This window comes from Microtus pennsylvanicus, chromosome X (assembly GCF_037038515.1).
Source record: "Microtus pennsylvanicus isolate mMicPen1 chromosome X, mMicPen1.hap1, whole genome shotgun sequence".
NCBI classification, from domain to species: Eukaryota; Metazoa; Chordata; class Mammalia; order Rodentia; family Cricetidae; genus Microtus; species Microtus pennsylvanicus.
Genome location: NC_134601.1, coordinates 118,902,521 through 118,922,738, shown reverse-complemented (window position 1 = coordinate 118,922,738; position 20,218 = coordinate 118,902,521). Strand labels below are relative to the sequence as shown.

General features: G+C 41.9%; 1 protein-coding gene across 4 annotated transcripts in view; it reads right to left on the bottom strand.

The window, feature by feature from the left end:
* Positions 1–20,218, bottom strand: part of Ctps2 (CTP synthase 2) — a 123,402-nt gene that overhangs the window by 17,160 nt on the left and 86,024 nt on the right. For all 4 annotated transcript variants that reach the window (XM_075957151.1, XM_075957152.1, XM_075957150.1 and 1 more), the window contains exon 17: positions 3,684–3,828. In XM_075957151.1, the coding sequence (XP_075813266.1) occupies positions 3,684–3,828 (145 nt within the window). The remainder of the gene's footprint in view (positions 1–3,683; positions 3,829–20,218) is intronic.

Here is a 20,218-nt window from a genome sequence, read left to right as displayed (position 1 = left end):
TCCCTGACTGACCCCTGTATGCAATGCACCCTGTGTCACTGTCATGGATATGAGCTGTGAGCACAACTATATTCTGATTTTGACTCAACAATTACTGAATACGCATGTATTCTTAGGTGGAACCAAAGCAAGGCTTTTAGTTTAATTTTTTGTTTTATATTTTGAAACAAGGCTTCAATCTGTAGTCCAGGTTGCCATCAAACCCATGGTGACTCACCTACCTGTACCTCCAAAGTGCTAGAATGATAGGTGTGAACCACCACACCTGGCTGTGATAGCAACTGCTGCTACTTCTCCTCCTCTTCTTCCTTCCTTCTTCCTCCTCCTTCCCTTATTTTTTTTGGGGGGGGGGTGTCTCACTGTGTAGTCCTGGTTGGCCTGAACTTAATAGTAGACAAGGCTAAGCGTCAAACTCAAGAGTTGTGCCTTCCTCTGCCTCCTGAACACTTGGACTAAAAACACGTACTACCGTGCCCGGCTGCATGTACTTTTAAATTACACTTTAGTGAGGGGGAGGGGAGGCGCACGTGTGGAGTTGGTGGGGGGGGGGGTGTATGTGTAGAGGTCAGAGGACAACTCGTGGGAGTCAGTTCTCTCCTTCCACCAAGTGGATCCTGGGGACCAAACTCAGACTGTCATGCTAGGCAGCAAGTGCCTCTACTCATTAAACCATCTTACTGCCTTAATGATTTTCCATGTACTTTTCAGTAATTAATAAAAAACTAAAAATACTACCCTAGAATGATTATGCCCTTGAACCGACTGCTGTAAGCCTAAAACTGGGGGGAATTAGCTGTTAGAACTGCTGCCATTCTGTAGATAACAGAGTGGCTGACGATTTGGTTCACCAGCTCTAAATCCCTAAATAATATTCTTACATCTCCCAAGTGCTCAGTGGTAAATATTCTCGGCTGGGCAGAATGCAGAGGTTACAGCTTAGGTGTTCTTACTAAAGGTACGACCTTTACACTCTGCCCCGTGAAGACAAGGCTGCCCGTACATGCATCAGAGAGAATTTCAGGGCAAGGAGACATCCTTGCAGTGCCCATGCTCAAGCTGTTTACAAGCAGTAGTCTTCTCTGAAAGAAACACAGCTCGAAATAAATCACCTCATAGCAGTGTGTGGCCAGCAAGGCAGTCACCTGCCTTTCAAAATTCAGCAGTCCCATGGAGGTGCAAGAAAGAATCTGAGGGAAGAAGTCCTTAGTGATCCTAGTGTCTGTCACTGGATTATTGGTCACCATTCTTGGGGGTTGGGGGATTTGTTTATTGGTTTTTTGTTTGTTTGTGCAAGGTTTCACGTAGCCCAGGCTAGCTTAGATGACCTTGAACTTCTGATCTTCTTGGTTCCACCTCCAAAGTGCTGGATTACAGGCCTGCATCACCGTACGGTGCTATACGGTGCTATGCAGTGCTATGCCGTGCTGTGCGGTGCTGTGCAGTGCTATGCGGTACTATGTGGTGCTATGTGGTGCTAGGGATCAAACCTCAGGGTTCATACATCTAAGCAAACATTCTACAACTGAGCTGTATTTTCTATGCTTTTTTGGGGGGGTATTTTGTTTTATTGAAGCAGGGTCTTGATATGTAACCCTGGCTAGCCTGGAACCAACAGTGTAGACCGAACCAGCACTGACTTTGCAGTAATCCTCTAGTCTCTGGAGTGCTTGGATTACAGGTATGCACAACCATACCTGCCAACAATCACCATTCTTTATTGAGATCCCTGTAGTATATCAGGTTTAGACCACCTTCTGCTGCTGCCTGCACTTACCACTTCAGTGGAGAGCCACCTGTATGCTAGGTAGCTAGGCAGACATAGGGAAGGTGCCAACTTGTGATTGGTGTACAACCATGGAGGCCTACAGGTCGGCTGAAATTGGGATGAGCTCCATTAAAGGGGCTTTTCTTCTAAGGCTGTATCTGTTTCAGGCCAGTGCTCAGCTATGGAGGAGCTTCACTCAGTAGTGCCAGCCTCCACGCAGGAATCAAAAGGTCACACTCAGCAGGCGGGTACAAGGACAGCCAGACTACATGAACCACACACATTCACTTGTTAGCTTGTGCTTGCAAACAGCCAGATACTTAACAGTGGATAATTTCTCTCAGCCAACTAACTTGCTTCATTGCCACCTCCTTTTCTATATGAGAATCTGTAATAATAGAGAACGTAAGGCAGCCATGGCATGTCACGGCACACATGTGATTTGGAATTCCACATTGGAATTTTCAATCTATAACATAAACTATGCCGCCTGAGAACCTGGGAATGTTTTCCTCGCATGAAATCTCTTGTGTAGAACCATTGCATACAAGCAGGCAATCTGGGGACCACATCTGAAACAGAGAAGAATCTGGAGACCCCTTAGCCTGCTCCCTTTGGTAGCCCTCAGACACAGTAGGAAGGTCACTGCTCTGATTAAAGACAGCAAAGAGTGATTAATAATTTGATAAGGCAGCAGGCATGTAAGCCATGTAAGGCTGTTCCCGTATGAACTCACGGAAATGGGAAGCACTAGAGCCGTGAGCGCTCTGAATAATAATGCCATTATAAGAAGGCTTGTGTAACACAAGCTCACAAACATCCCTGGTACCGATGCTCCATGATCTCAAGTGCAGCCTGCAATGGTTGTTTACAAGGGTAAGAGTCTATGCAACACACAGTATTACTGTGATAGTCAATCACCCTTCCTAAGGCTGGAATATTCTAGGTAATTCCTTCCACATCTAAACTTTCTCCATATAATGCATACAACATTCTCAAAGGAGAATAAGTACAGATATAAATTCTATCCAAACTATTATTTAAATGTAATGAAATCTTGGTCACTACCTTGATCTTAACAATTACTGTGCTGTTCATCTGGGAAATTAGAACAGAGCACTACCTTCTCTCCGCTCCTGTTTTTTGCTTTTTTGGTTGGTTATCTGGGTTTTGTTCAGTAGGTAAGAGTACTTGCCTAGCATGCATGAATCCCTGGGTTCCATCCTCAGGACAGCTAAATGCGGTGACAGATATCTGTAATCTCAGTATTTAGAAGTTAGAGGCAGGAGGATCCAGAGTACAAGGTCATCCTTGGCTACTTAGCAATTTCAAGAACAGCCTGGGATATGAGAGACCCTGTCTCCAAAAACAAATACTAAAGACATGTTGTCTCACTATGCATACCAGGTTTTCCTAGAATCTATGATCCTCTTGCTTCAGCCTCTCAAATACTGGGAATTCAGGTATATATCACTATAGCAAAATATATCTTTGAAATTTAAATGATAATATTCCTAAAGTAGACACAGTCTTGACAATGAAAAGAATAGCAAAAGTTCAGGTATAAGGGATCATCAGTTAAACAGAAATTAAATAAAAACCAATTTACTTAACAACTTTCAGGGAAGACAAGGAAAATCAGATCCCTTACCTTATACTATTAACTCACAATAAAGTCCAGATACGCTGTTGGATATTAGACTATGAAAGTGTTAGAAGGAAACATCGGGATTATAATTTATAAGATGTTTCCTCAGGAAAGATTTTAGGCATGATACTAAAGATAGAATGCAGAAAAAAATTAAATACATACTTTTCTTCAAAACTTCATTCCACAATGATTCTAAATTTTGTGGAAAAGCTAATATGCTAGTAACCATGCATCTGGACCCATCGCTAGGAGCACTAAACTGGTTACCTGTACGACAGTCTGCTCATCTGTTGGAGGTGGGTATTCAGATTGCCGGTTGCTGCAAGTAAGAACCCCAGGTATGGAGGGGAAGGCTTCATCGGCCTAGAAGTAAACTCCGGATGGAACTGGACACCAACAAAATACGGATGATCTGGAATGTAAACAAGTATGATGTGCTTGAATCAAACAGGCATGAGAACCGCTAGAAAGGTTGCCATATAGTTGAATACCCACACTAAGCACCTCATGCATTCTAGGCAAGCATTTTACCAACTTAGCTATATCCCCCAGACCTAGCCTGCTTCTGGAAGGCCTTTCATTGTTGGCTAAATTTCCATAGTATCCCTAAACTTCAAGATAACCACCACCTGAGGTTGGGAAAGTGGCTTAGTGGATAAAACATTTTTCTAAGCAAGCATGAGAACCTGAGTTCAAATCCCCAGCATCCATGTAAAAGAGTTTGGTGCCATTGCCCCATGCCTGGAATCCCAACATAGGAGGGTGAAGACAGAAGGGGTAGGGGAGCTTCCTGGTCAGCCAGCCTAGCAGCAAATGGGGAGTTTCCAGATTGTTGAGAAACCTCCATCTCATGGCAATAAAAGACACTTTTATCAGTGATAAAAGACACTGATGTCTTCCTCTGGCCTTTGCATAGAAACACACACACACACACACATACACACATACACAGAAATTAATTGAACATTCAATAGCCGGTAGCCACTAGACTGAGCAGGCAGATTAGTTTCTGCTTTGGGACAAATTCTCCTGAACAGGTCTGACCTGTTCCAGAGGAGGAATATGTAAGCAGAAGCCTCTTTGAATTGCAGGGCTTCTCAGCTATGAAAGTTTGGCACAGGGAATGATACCTTCTTCCTCAACAAAAGAAAAAAAAGAGCAGAGTATGTTGGTGCGAGTATAATCCCAGCACCCCAGAGGTGGAGGCAGGAAGATCAGGAGTTCAAGGTCATCTTCAGCTACACTTCAAAGTCATCCTGGGCTATAGGAGACCCACTCTCAAAGAAAAGCAAAACAAAACAAAAGTCTGTGTCCTCATTAGTTTTTATTGTCAATGTGAAGAACTTAGAGTCACCTGGGAAAGGGGGACCTCAAGTGAAGAACTGCATTAATCATGCTGGCCTATCCATGTCTGTAAGAGATTGGCTTAATTGATGAGGGAGGACCAGCCCACTGTGATTAGCACCATCCGCATGTAAATGGGTCTAGGATATATATATCTCAGCATGATCTAGAACGTAAGTCAGCAAGCAGTGTTCCTCCATGGTTTCTGCTTCACTTTCTGCCTTGATTTCCCTCAGTGATGAACTGTGACCTGGAAGTATAAGCCAAAATAAACTCTTTCTTCACCAAGTTGCTTTTGGTCATACTATTTATAACAACAGAAAGCAAACTAGAACAGTCTAAACATAGTGGTAAAAGCCTGTAATCCCAGCATTCAGGAGGCAGAGACAGGAGGATCACCACATCTTTGAAAGTTGTGGTCTACACTGTAAGCCTCAGATACATAGTGCAATCCTGTCTCAGAAAAACAAAACCAAATAAAAAACCAAGGGCCTTAGGAAATGGCTCTGCAGGTAAAATGTTTGCCTCCAGCAAACCTGATTATCTAAATTCCATCCCTGGAACCCATGTGGTGGAAGGAAAGCATCAAAACGGTCTTCTAACCTCCATACACAAGTCATGGCATGAGACCCCCCTTCAATCCCACCCCCCACAAATAAATAAATGTACTAAAGTAAAAAACCACAAAAACATAATAAACAAAAATTTATTTTAAAAACAAAAAGTCATCTATGCTTAGAGAAGAAATTGAGCAATATAACTTTAAAGTAAAACACATTAAACATTATAGCATAATATCTAGGGATGTCTTAGAAAGAAAAAGACAGTGCTTCTATTTCTGCAGAGCTATGGAGAGATGCTGTGACACACATCATGTCATAGCCAGGGACAGACTATTTCAATGAATGGATCATTGCTCGGAATCGCTTTATTCAAGCAAATTCTCTGTGTGGATATGAAGAATGATGAAAGAGTTTTTATTTTGATGATGTTCTATCAGTCAAACAAAGTACCTTTAAAAGTAATGCTCTTAATGGCTTCTAAGCAGATTCTGACATTCTACAAATCTCAAGTCTTGTTCCTCTCAGAATCCTTGAGGGACAGTAGAGACTTGTGGCTATGCTTCTAAAGGGTACTTAAGACCAAATCTTCGGGGGAATTTTCCTTCATAAAATGAATTCCCTTGCAGTCGGCTTTTAAAACCTGCAAGGTTTTACAGCAGCTCTCATTTCTTTCCCAGCCTTCATTAAATCTGAAGGCGTCGATGGGAATCTAAAGCTTTGTGAAGAAAGTGGCCTCTCGGTATTTGCTGATAATAAGAGAAGCACGAGAATAAAAAGAGAATAAGCACTTGAACCAAGTAAACAAACAGCTATTTGCTTAAGAAATCCTCTGCCCCTTCTCACAAGTCACGAAAGGCTGGTAGCCTTCAACAGCCATCAGTGATCACACTTGAATTCAACATCAAAATGACTCCTGAAACACACCATCACTATTCTCATTCAAAACTCTACACAGCAACCAGACACGGTGGCTTACACTGTAATGCCAGCACTTGAGAAGCTGAAGCAGGAGGACTGTCTCAAGTTTACTCCCCACCTCCTAATGCCTGCTCAATGGTCCTGGACATGTTATTTAATGAACTCCAGCCTCTTCCATAAAGGGAGGAATTAACATCCATCGACCACTTTGTGAGGCACACCACAGGTACATATGGACTCCCTAGCAGGGGCTTTTAGATCAAACATCTAATAAACACACTAAATATCCATTATTTTCTTTCAGGGTCTAGGTAAGAGGCTACTATGTTCAAGGAAGCCATCTCCAACATCAAGTCTCCTCCCGGATTGGGATTCACTCCCACTCCCTTTCTATTTGGGATTCTTGAAGCACTCAAATAGATTATGGAACATCGAAATGGTAAAAGACAGAAAAAAGCATTTAAATCGGAGAATTATGACCTGAGCTGAGATGGAGAACCAGATGCCAAGTTGTAAAGAGAGTCTGGAAGCCTAAAGCACATAGGTTGAAAAAGCAGGTTTTCCCATAGAAGAGAAGGAGGGGAAGAACACTTGAATTCACTGGCACAGAAGACCATTTCCTAAATATAACTCCAATAGCACAGACACTGAGAAAAACAATTAATAAATGGGACCTCCTGAAACTGTGAAGATTCCGTAAAGCAAAGGAGATGATCAACAAGACAAACAGCAGCCTGTAGGGAAAAGATCTTCACCAACCCCACAGCAGATCTCCAAAATATACAAAGAACTCAAAAAATTGGTCATCAAAAGAACAAATAATCCAATAAAAAAAAATGAAGTACAGACCTAAACAGAGAACTCTCACCAGAGGAATCTAAAATGGCTGAAAGACACTTAAGGAAATGCTTGACATCCTTAGTCATCAGAGAAATGCAAATCAAAACAACTCTGAGATTCCATCTTACTCCTGTAAGAATGGCCAAGATCAAAAACATTGATGACAGCTTATGATGGAGAGGATGTGGGGTAAAGAGAACACTCCTCCGTTACTGCTGGGAGTGCAAGCTGGTACAGCCACTTTGGAAGTCAGTATGGTGATTTCTCAGAAAATTAGGAAACAACCTTCCTCAAGACCCAGCAATCCGAGACGCACAGAGGCGGAGCGGCGGCGCCAGATGCACAGAGGCAGAGCGGCGGCGCCAGGCGCGGCAGAGCGACACCGCATTCAGGAAGAGGCTTTGGGAGACCAGCGCGGCAGCAGACGCAAGCGGCAGGGTCAGGCGTGCAATAAGGAGAGCAGATCACCCTACTACAATCAAATCAAAGAGGTAGGCCTTTGGTTGGCCAGGTCACTGGCAAACGGGGAGCCTGGTCCTGTCCTGAAGACCCTTCGGAGGGGTGAGAGGGTTCTTGGCCTGCAGCAGAAACCAGGAAACAGAGCGAGGGCATTTTGTAAGCGGAGCCCTGGGCCAGCAGGGAAACCTGATCCGGTTTTTAAAAGACCCATTAGATAGGATTAATAGGAGGAGATGGGCAGACGCCAAGGCAAGAACTCACCCAATAATCTGAAAAACAACATGAAAACACCAGAACCCAAGGATCTTACAACAGAAGTATTTGAACAACCTAACACAGAAGAAGTGGAAAAAATTGACTTTATGAACGCAATAGAGTCCCTTAAACAACATGTAAAAAATGCCCTTATAGAAATGGATGAGAAGTATAACAAAAAGTTTGAAGAAATGAATAAATATGTACATGATACCCTGGGAAACCAAGATAAAACGATCAAACAGGTAATGGAAACTGTTCAAGAATTGAAAACTGAAATGAAGGCAAGGAAGAAAATACAAACTGAGGACCAGCCGGATATGGAAAATCTAGGTCAACGAGCAGAGTCTACAGAAACAAGCATAATCAATAGAATACAAGAGATAGAAGAAAGAATCTCAGATGCTGAGGACACCATAGAGAAAATAAACGAACAGGTCAAAGAAAACAGCAAAGCCAACAAATTCTCAACACAAAACATTCAGGAAATATGGGACACAATAAAAAAAACCAAACTTAAGAATAATAGGAATAGAAGAAGGAGAAGACTCACAGCTCAAAGGCCCAGAAAATATATTCAACAAAATTATGGAAGAAAACTTTCCCAACTTAAAGAAATATATTCATTTAAATATTCAAGAAGCATACAGAACACCAAACAGACTGGATCAAAAAAATCCCCTCGCCATATAATAATCAAAACACAAAATATACAGGTTAAAGAAAGAATATTAAGAGCTGCAAAGGAAAAAGGGCAAGTAACTTATAAAGGTAAACCGATCAGACTTACACCTGACTTCTCTATGGAAACTATGAAAGCCAGAAGGTCCTGGAGAGATGTACTGCAGAAGCTAAGAGACCATGGATGCAAACACAAACTACTATACCCAGCCAAGCTATCGTTCATTATCAATGGAGAAAACAAGACATTCCAGGATAAGAATAAATTTAAACACTACGTAGCCACAAATCCAGCCCTACAGAAAGTAATAGAAGGAAACTCACAACCCAAGGAATCCAACACTGCCAACACTGCCTACAATAACCCAGGCATCTAGTGACCCTTCACCAGCACATCTCAAAGAAGGGAGACACACAATCTCTACTACCAAAAGCAATAAGAATAACCGGAGTAAACAACCATTGGTCATTAATATCACTTAATATTAATGGGCTCAATTCACCTATAAAAAGGCACAGGCTAAAAGATTGGATACGAAAACAGGATCCAACATTCTGCTGTTTGCAAGAAACACATCTCAACCACAAAGACAGGCACCTACTCAGAGTAAAGGGTTGGGAAAAGGTGTTTCAAGCAAATGGTCCTAAGAAAAAAGCAGGTGTGGCCATATTAATTTCTAACAAAACTGACTTCAAACTAAAATCAATCAGAAGAGACCGAGATGGTCACTTTATACTCATAACAGGAACAATTCATCAGGATGACGTCTCAATTCTGAATATCTACGCCCCCAATATAAAAGCACCTACTTATGTAAAAGAAATATTACTAGAACTCAAAGCAGACATCAAACCACACACACTAGTAGTAGGAGACTTCTACACACCTCTCTCCAAGGGACAGGTCAATCAGACAGAAACCTAATAGAGAATTAAGAGAATTATTGGAGGTAATGAAGCAAATGGACTTAACAGACATCTATAGAACATTCCACCCAAATAGGAAAGAATATACCTTCTTCTCTGCAGCTCATGGATCCTTCTCAAAAATTGACCACATACTTGGAAACAAAGGAAACCTCCACAGATACAAAAAAATATCAGTGTCCACCTGTGTCCTATCTGATCACCACGGATTAAAGTTAGAAGGCAACAACAATGCTACCCACAGAAAGCCGACAAACTCATGGAAACTGAACAGTCAACTACTGAACCACACCTGGGTCAAGGAAGAAATTAAGAAAGAAATTAAAGTCTTCCTTGAATTTAATGAAAATAAAGAGACAACATACTCAAACCTATGGGACACAATGAAAGCAGTGCTAAGAGGAAAGTTCATAGCACTAAGTGTCCACTTAAAGAAAACGGAGAATGCATACATTGGGGACTTAACAACACACCTGAAAGCTCTAGAAAAAAAAGAAGCAGACGCGCCCAGGAGAAGTAGAAGACTGGAAATAATAAAACTGAGGGCCGAAATCAACAAAATAGAAACACAGAAAACAGTCCAAAGAATCAATGAAACATAGCCGGGCGGTGGTGGCGCACGCCTTTAATCCCAGCACTCGGGAGGCAGAGGCAGGAGGATCTCTGTGAGTTCGAGACCAGCCTGGTCTACAAGAGCTAGTTCCAGGACAGGCTCCAAAACCACAGAGAAACCCTGTCTCGATAAACAAAAAAAAAAAAAAAATAAGAAGAATCAATGAAACAAAAAGCTGGTTCTTGGAGAAAGTCAACAAGATCGACAAACCCCTATCCAAACTAATTAAACGACATAGAGAGAACACACAAATAAATAAGATCAGAAATGAAAAGGGGGACATAACCACAGACACAGAGGAAATTCAGAGAATCATTAGATCTTACTACAAAAGCCTGTATAACACAAAATTGGAAAATATAAAAGAAATGGACACTTTTTTAGATAAATACCATATACCAAAGTTGAACCAGGACCAGGTGAACAATCTAAACAGACCTGTTAGTCACGAAGAATTAGAAGAGGTTATCAAAAACCTCCCTACCAAAAAAAGCCCAGGACCAGATGGTTTCAATGCGGAATTCTACCAGAACTTCCAAGAAGAGCTAATACCTATATTCCTTAATGTATTCCACAATATAGAAACAGAAGGGTCATTACCAAACTCCTTCTATGAAGCTACAGTTACTTTGATACCAAAACCACACAAAGACTCAACCAGGAAAGAGAATTACAGGCCAATCTCACTCATGAACATCGACACAAAAATCCTCAACAAAATACTGGCAAACCGAATCCAAGAACACATTAGAAAAATTATCCATTATGATCAAGTAGGCTTCATCCCAGAGATGCAGGGCTGGTTCAACATACGAAAATCTATCAATGTAATCCACCATATAAATAAACTGAAAGAAAAAATCATATGATCATTTCATTAGATGCTGAAAAAGCATTCGACAAAATTCAACACCCCTTTATGATAAAGGTCTTGGAGAGAATAGGGATACAAGGATCCTACCTAAATATAATAAAAGCTATTTACAGCAAGCCAACAGCTAACATTAAATTGAACGGAGAAAAACTCAAAGCCATCCCACTAAAATCAGGAACACGACAAGGATGTCCACTCTCTCCATACCTCCTCAATATACTGCTTGAAGTTCTAGCAATAGCAATAAGACAACATAAGGAGATCAAGGGGATTCGTATTGGAAAGGAAGAAGTTAAGCTTTCGTTATTTGCAGATGATATGATAGTATACATAAGTGACCCCAAAAATTCTACCAAAGAACTCCTACAGCTGATAAACACCTTTAGTAATGTGGCAGGATACAAGATCAACTCCAAAAAATCAGTTGCCTTCCTTTACACTAAGGATAAGGAAGCAGAGAGGGAAATCAGAGAAGCATCACCTTTCACGATAGCCACAAATAGCATAAAATATCTTGGGGTAACCCTGACCAAGGAAGTGAAAGACCTATTCGACAAGAACTATAAGTCTTTGAAGAAAGAAATTGAAGAAGACACCAGAAAATGGAAGGACCTCCCTTGCTCTTGGATTGGGAGGATCAACATAGTAAAAATGGCAATTCTACCAAAAGCAATCTATAGATTCAATGCAATCCCCATCAAAATCCCATCAAAATTCTTCACAGATCTGGAGAAGACAATAATCAACTTTATATGGAGGAACAAAAAACCCAGGATAGCCAAAACAATCTTATACAATAAAGGATTGTCTGGAGGCATTACCATCCCTGACTTCAAACTCTATTATAGAGCTACAGTATTGAAAACAGCCTGGTATTGGCATAAAAACAGAGAAGTCGACCAATGGAATCGAATAGAAGACCCTGACTTTAACCCACAAACTTACGAGCACCTGATTTTCGATAAAGGAGCTAAAAGTATACAATGGAAAAAAGACAGCATTTTCAACAAATTGTGCTGGCAAAACTGGATGTCAACCTGTAGAAGAATGAAAATAGATCCATATCTATCACTATGCACAAAACTCAAGTCCAAATGGATTAAAGACCTCAATATCAGTCCGAACACACTGAACCGGATAGAAGAGGAAGTGGGAAGTACTCTACAGCACATGGGCACAGGAGACCACTTCCTACGTATAACCCCAGCAGCACAGACACTAAGGGCATCATTGAATAAATGGGACCTCCTGAGGCTGAGAAGCTTCTGTAAAGCAAAGGACACTGTCACTAAGACAAAAAGGCAACCCACTTACTGGGAGAAGATTTTCACCAACCCCGCAACTGACAAAGGTCTGATCTCCAAAATATATAAAGAAATCAAGAAACTAGACCGTAAAAGGCTAATCAATCCAATTATAAAATGGGGCACTGAGCTGAACAGAGAATTCTCAACAGAAGAACTTCAAATGGCCAAAAGACACTTAAGGTCATGCTCAACTTCCCTAGCGATCAGGGAAATGCAAATCAAGACAACTTTAAGATACCATCTTACACCTGTCAGAATAGCTAAAATAAAAAACACCAATGATAGCCTTTGCTGGAGAGGTTGTGGAGAAAGGGGGACACTCACCCATTGCTGGTGGGAATGCAAACTTGTGCAACCACTCTGGAAAGCAGTGTTTCGGTTTCTCAGGAAATTCGGAATCAACCTACCCCTGGATCCAGCAATACCACTCTTGGGAATATACCCAAGAGAGGCCCTATCATACAACAAAAGTATATGTTCAACTATGTTCATGGCAGCATTGTTTGTAATAGCCAGAACCTGGAAACAACCTAGATGCCCTTCAACGGAAGAATGGATGAAGAAAGTATGGAATATATACATATTAGAGTATTACTCAGCAGTAAAAAACAAGGACTTCTTGAATTTTGCATACAAATGGATGGAAATAGAAAACACTATCCTGAGTGAGGTAAGCCAGACCCAAAAAGAGGAACATGGGATGTACTCACTCATATTTGGTTTCTAGCCATAAATAAAGGACAATGAGCTTATAATGCATGTTCCTAGAGAAGCTAAGTAAGAAGGTGAACGCAAAGACAAACACATAGTCCTCATGAATATTAACCTTCATCAGGCGATGAAAGGAGACAGAGACAGAGGAGCACGGGACAGAAATCTCAAGTTCCAAATCAGGAGCAGAAGGAGACGGAGCACGAGCAAGGACCTCAGGACCGCGAGGGGTGCACCCACACACTGAGACAATGGGGATGTTCTATCGGGAACTCACCAAGGCCAGCTGGCCTGGGTCTGAAAAAGCATGGGATAAATCCGGACTAGCTGAACATAGAGGACAATGAGGAATACTGAGAACTCAGGAACAATCGCAGTGGGTTTTTGATCCTACTGCACGTACTGGCTTTGGGGGAGCCTAGGCAGTTTGGATGCTCACCTTAGGAGACCTGGATAGAGGTGGGCGGTCCTTGGGCTTCCCACAGGTCAGGGAACCCTGATTGCTCTTCGAGCAGATGAGGGAGGGTGACTTGATCGGGGGAGGGGGAGGGAAATGGGAGGCGGTTGAGGGGAGGAGGCAGAAATCCTTAATAAATAAATTAATTAATTAAAAAAATAAATAAAAAAGACCCAGCAATCCCACTGTTGGGTATATACCCAAAGGATGCTCAATCATACCACAAAAACATGTGCTCAACTATGTTCACAGCAGCTTTGTTTGTCATAGCCAGAACCTGGAAACAACATAAATGCCCCTCAACCGAAGAATGGATAAGGAAAATGTGGTACATTTACACAATGGAGTACTACAGAGCTGAAAAAAAATGACATCTTGAAATTTGCAGGCAAATGGATGAATCCAGAAAACATCATGTTGAGTGAGGTAACCCAGACCCAGAAAGACAAATATAATATGCACTCACTCATAAGTGGCTTTTAGACATAAAGCAAAGAAAAACCAGCCTACAATTCACAATCCCAGAGAACCTAGACAACAATGAGGACCCTAAGAGACACATACAGGAATTTAATCTACATGGGAAGTAGAAAAAGACATGAGTAAATTGGGAGCATGGAGATCATGAGAGAAGGTAGAAGGGGAGGGGAGAAGAAGGGAGGGAAATGGAGGAAAATATATAAATCAATAAAAACAATTTTTTTAAAGTAAAAATAAAATAAAGCATAATAATGAAAAATTTCAATTTTATATATTTTGGTTGTTTATGATCAATAATATTTTTAGCAAGCTAAATTTGTTCTTTGACAATTTCACATATATGTATTTACATATATATTAATATATGTACATATATATATATGGTTTTTTTCGAGACAGGGTTTCTCTGTATAGCTTTGGAGCCTGTCCTGGAGCTCACTCTGTAGACCAGGCTGGCCTCAAACTCACAGAAATCCACCTGCCTCTGCCTCCTGAATACTGGCATTAAATGTGTGCACCACCATCAAAAAAAAGAAAGAAAGAAAAAGCAGGTTTTCTAACATCATTCTAACACTTTATTTTATGGATTTGTTTGAGACAGGGTCTCTCTGTAGACCTTGGCTGTCCAGGAACTCTGGGATCCAGCAGCCTCTGCTTCCCGAGTGCTGGGATTAAAGACATGAGCCACCATGCCTGGCTATTAATTGATTTGTCAACAAGGTCTCCTTATGTCACCCTGGCTGGCGTAGAGCCCACTATGTAAACTAGATAGTCTTCAAACTCACAGTGATCCTCCTGCTTGGCCACCTAAATCCTGGAATTACAGGCATGCACCCCCATACCCAGTTTGGGCTTCCATTTTGGAGTATCCAACATGTACTTCACACTCAACCAATCAGAGAGGTTTCTCCAACAATTTCACATGATTAGACTGCAAAGCCAGAGCCCTGTCCTGCTTAGAAAGTACTAGAGATGGGAGAACCTAGAGGCAGGGAGGAACTTGAGGACAAGTCAGACTTGAAGCCATCATGCAGTGAGGCTAAGGTGACAGGAACTGGAAGGGCAATCTCAAACACCTCTCTGCATTAACAGACTCTGTGGCACATGACAAGTGATTACAAGTTGCGGTGTGAAGGGGAGGAAGAGCTTACAGTCCAATAGCAAGTTGATGACCTAGGAGAATGGTCATTAATCAGGAAGGAGGCGGTTCCTGATTTGCTAGTGTCTACAGATGTTTTTTTGTTTGACTGGTTGGTTGGTTGGGTTGGGTTTGGTTTGGTTTTTGAGACAAGGTTTCTTGTAGCCCAAGTAGACTTCAATGAACCTAAGGATGACCTTGAACTCCTGATCTTCTTGCTTCTACCTTCCAAGTGCCACAATTACAAGCATGCACAACCACACCTGGCATTGAGATACTGTGGATTGAGCCTAGGACCTTGTGCATCCTGGACAAATACTCTGCCAAGAAGATAGACATTTCCCCCAACTCTGTAAAGATTATTTTGGAACACTACAACTAAGGGGTAGTGATGGAGGAAGGTCATTGGTTAAATAAAAAGAAACTGCTTGGTCCTCATTGGTTAGAAGATAGGTGGGAGGAGTAAACAGAACAGAACTCTGGGAGGAAGAGGAAGTGAGCTCAGACTCCACAGCTCTCCTCTCCGGAGCAGACACCTCAGAGAGACGCCATGCCCCAGCTCCGACCCAGGATGGACTTAGGCTAGAATCTTCCCGGTAAGACCGGTGCTCACAGATTATTAGAGATGGGTTGATCGGGATATCAGAATTAGCCAGTAAGGGCTAGAGCTAAAGGGCCAAGCAGTGATTAAAAGAATACAGTGTCCGTGTAATTATTTCGGGGCAAAAGCTAGCCGAGCAGGCGGCTGGGGTGTTGGGGATGCAGCCCCGCCGCTCTTATTACTACAGGGTAGGGGGAAGTAGGTCTGCTACTAGTATCCACTGACCAAAGGCCAGGGATGCTGACCAATAACCACACAGCCCAACAACAAAGAATAATCTTGCTCCAAATGTCAATGGCAGAGAGGGTAAGAAACTCCCAGGAGAGGAGACTGATGGTACATTAATGTAAAATGTCTTGAGGAAGAGTTTGTAGAGCTTTTAAATTGTTTGACATAAAATTAACATGCCAAGAGAACATCCATTCAAACAAACAGATCAAGAAGAAATTCCCCAAGTCTTCAAGTTTGTCAAATAAAATGTATAGTTATGTGTCTAGACTGGGGGTGGCAAATATTTCTGCAAAGGGCTGAATAATAAATTATTTTAAGCATTGCAAGTCATGAAGTGTCTTTCCTCTTCATCTCTCTTACTGCAACATTAAAAGCAAAGTCACTCTGACAATTCCTGCCTTTGTATGTGAGAGCCAGCATAAACTCTTGGAATCACCATTCATGAAAGTAGGTCATAATTCCCTCATTCTTGCCAGGCATGGTAGCCTACACCTGTGATTCCAGCATCTGGAAGGTAGAGCCAAGGAAATCAAAAGTTCAAGGCAAGCCTCAGCTTGGTACTGAGTTGAAGAAGACAAGCCTGGAATATATGAGACTGTATCAGAAAAATAAAAACAAAACCAGCAGGGTAGAGGGGAAGACCCTCATTCCCAGGGGATTCTGCCCTGCATCTGTGAGGGAAGATTGCTGCAGAGAGAGGCCAAGAAGAATCTGGACAGTCTTGCTGGCCCTCAGTCTATTACACCTGACCACATTTACCATAATGCCTTATCACATTTCCACAAGACTGTCTATTCCTCTTCAAAGCTAAGAATAAAAAGAGTTTCCCCTGAATCTTTGGGTCTTCATTTCTGAAGGCCCCTGTGTCACATGAAACTAGCTAGACTTGTTAGGCTTTGTGATAGCTAATCTTGTCAACCTGACACACCTGGGAAGAGGAAGCCTCTCCAAAAGAATTGCCTCCACCAGAGAGACCTGTGGTCATGGCTGTGGGCCACCATGTTCTTGATTGCTAATTGACACAAAAGGGTCCAGTTCACTGAGGGCAGCACCAGGCCTGGGCTGTATTAAAAAAGGTAGCTGAATGTGAGCTTGGTAGCAAGCCAGCAAGCAGCATTTCTCCACGGATTTTGCTTCAAGCTCCTGCCTTGCATTCTTTTTTTTTTTTTTTAGTTTTTCACTTGGTATATTATTCTTTTTTTTTTATTTTTTTTTTATTTTTTTTATGTATTTTTTTATTGATAAAAGGAGAATAAAGAAAAGAAAGAAAAAAAAAACAAATTTCCATCTCCTCCCAGCCTCCCATTTCCCTCCCCCTCCTCCCATTCTTCTCCCCCTCCTCCCACCCCTCTCCCCTTCCCCCCACTTTTCTCCCCCTCTCTCTCCAGTCCAAAGAGCAGTCAGGGTTCCCTGCCCTGTGGTAAGTCCTAGGTCCTCCCCCCTCCGTCCATATCTAGGAAGGTGAACATCCAAACTGGCTAGGCTCCCACCAAGCCAGCACATTGCGTTGGATCAAAACCGCGTGCCATTGTCCTTGGCGTCTCATCAGCCCTCATTGTTCGTCATGTTCAGAGAGTCCAGTTTTATCCCGTGCTTTTTTTTGGTAACAGTCCAGCTGGCCTTGGTGAGCTCCCAGTAGATCAGCTCCACTGTCTCAGTGGGTGGGTGCACCCCTCGTGGTCCTGACTTCTTTGCTCATGTTCTCCCTCCTTCTGCTCCTCATTGGGACCTTGGGAGCTCTATCCAGTGTTCCAGTGTGGGTCTCTGTCTCTATCTCCATCCATCGCCAGATGAAAGTTCCTTGCATTCTTGATGATGGACTGTAACTTGTAAGATAAAATAAGCCCTTTCCTCCCTAATTTTGGTCAGTGTCTACCTTATTAATGTGTAAGAGTGGCCTACATGGTACTTTTTTGGTGGGTTGTTTTGTTTTTTCAAGATAGGATTTCTCTGTGTAAGCCTGGACATCCTAGAACTCAATCTGACCTTGAACTCACAGAGATCTCACCCCGCCCCGCCCCTGTATCTGCCTCCCAAGGACTGGGGTTAAAAGTGTGCACCACCACCACCTGGCAGTGCTAGTGATTTTTTGGTGGCATGAAAGCTGAAGAACTAAAGAGTCATGGAGAGAAGATGATCAGTGCCATATGGCAGAGTTCGAATCCCAGAAGAGAAGCTAGGGAAGGCCACTGATGAAGGTGCAACCCCAGCTACAGTGGAGACCCCAGATTATTGTAGACTCCAGGACTCTGGAACAACAAACAGCCAAAAACAGTAGCAAGTGTGGAAGGAAGCCAGCCTGGACCTATAACACAAGCTGAGTGCTGTAGATGGCAGAGCCAGAGAAGTGGGACTGCCCAAACCTTTTGGAGCTCAGAAGATTATGAATGAGTCCCAGACTACGGACATGGAGTTTTTTACACTGTTAAGATTTTGGTTTTGCTTTGATCTGGTTGTACCTGTACCCTGGTTCTATTCTCTTCAAATAAAAAAGTATATAATTATTTTGTTTGCTTGCTTTTTTGTTTGTTTTAATTTTACCACAGCCTATAGTTAAACAGTCTTGGACTTTTAAAGAGATACTGAACTTTTAAAGCATTAAAATTTTTAAAGATTCTGAGACTTTAAAAATTGGACCATTATATACTACAATACCAACATGAGATCTTGGGAATAAAAAAGAAAAAGTTATGGTTTAACAGTGATTTGTTTGATTAACAAGGAGTAGATTTGTGATCACTAATCTTAGTTGTCAACTTAACACATCTAGGAAGAGGAATCTCATTTGAAGCACTACCTCCATCAGATTAGCCCACGGTCATGTCTTTGGAATATTTTTCTTGACTACTAATTGATGTGGGGTGGCCAGACTATTGTGGACCATACCATAGCCAGGAAGTATAAGAAAGCTACCTGGGAGCAAGTCAATTAGCAGCATTCCTCTGTGGTTTTACTTCAAGCTTGTGCCTTGGCTTACCTTGATGATGGACTATACATATCCTGTAAGATGAAATAAACACTTTCTTCCCTAAGTTGCTTTTGGTCATAGTGGTATATAACAATAATAGAAAAGCTAACTGGAATATGCTTTGCTCTTCTATTTATTTGTTTGTTTGTTTTCTTCCAGAGCTGAGGATTGAACCCAGGGCCTCTTACCACTGAGCTAAATCCCCATCCATTTCTTTTCTTTTATTAATCTTTCGTCACAAGAATGTCAGCTGTGACCTTGGTGAGAAAAAAAGGTTACACCTTCCTACCCCTATACCAATCTCCAATAAAACTATTTATGAACACAGAAACTCAAATGTAACATAATTACATAATTATTTTCTCATGTCACAAATGTTCTTTTGAAGTTTTTTAATCACTTAAAAATGTGGAAAAGGTATTAGCTACAGAGAGAAAGAGCATTCATGCTGACCCCTGGGCAATCTAAGGAGCTGAGAGAAGCTAGGACCTCAGGCATACTATGTCTGGGTAGGGCTGAATGAGAAGAATGCTGCCTTCTGTCTTGTAACAAATGTGTGCTTTTGAATCTATGCTTTCAGGGTCTCCTAGCCTAGTCATATACAATTTCTGTGCTACTTATTTATTTCATATAACCCAAAGCTGCCTCAAACTCACTACAAGCCCAGGCTGGTCTTTAAATCAAAGCAATCTCCCTGAATCAAAACTTTCTAGGTACTTTAATTACAGGCTCTCTTCTGAGCTTTTCCTCAACAGAAGTCTAGTCCTTTGTGTTTTGTTTGCTTTAAGACAGGGTTTTATGTAGTTTAGGCTGTTCTCAACATGTACCCAAGAATAACCTTGAACTCCTGCTCCTCCTGCCAGGATTACTTTACAAGAATGTGCCACCATGCCTAGGTTATACTGTGCTGGGGACAAAACCTAGGGCTTTGCACATACCAGGCAAGCACTCTACCAACTAAGCTACATCTCCAGCCCCTTGTTTGGTCTTATGAAAAACTCTAAGTGGAATGATTAGTGTCTAGAAATTCAATGACTGGCCAAGGTAGCCCTTCAAGCACAAGCAGTAGAGAGAATTAGTAGATGATCTGGGATAGGCATAGAGTAGACATCCATAGTTACCAACAAGAGCAAGGAGAAGAGCAAGAACACCAGTAGAAGAGCTGTCTGCTTTCTGCAGAGCATTTAGAGCTGCCACGGGATTGAGAAGGGGAAATGGCAAAGCTGTCTGCTACTTGTACAGCTGGTAGATGGGAAAATACAGCTACTGATGCTAAGTTCAGACTAGCAGGTCCCAAAATGACAAGGATTATACGCAATGTGCTTCCACACAAGTTCTGTATGTATTTCAAGGGATTGAGGAATTGGAGGAGGGGACAATGAACTAGATCCCAAATTAGTCTGTGTATGACAAAATGGTGTTAGGTCATTATGAA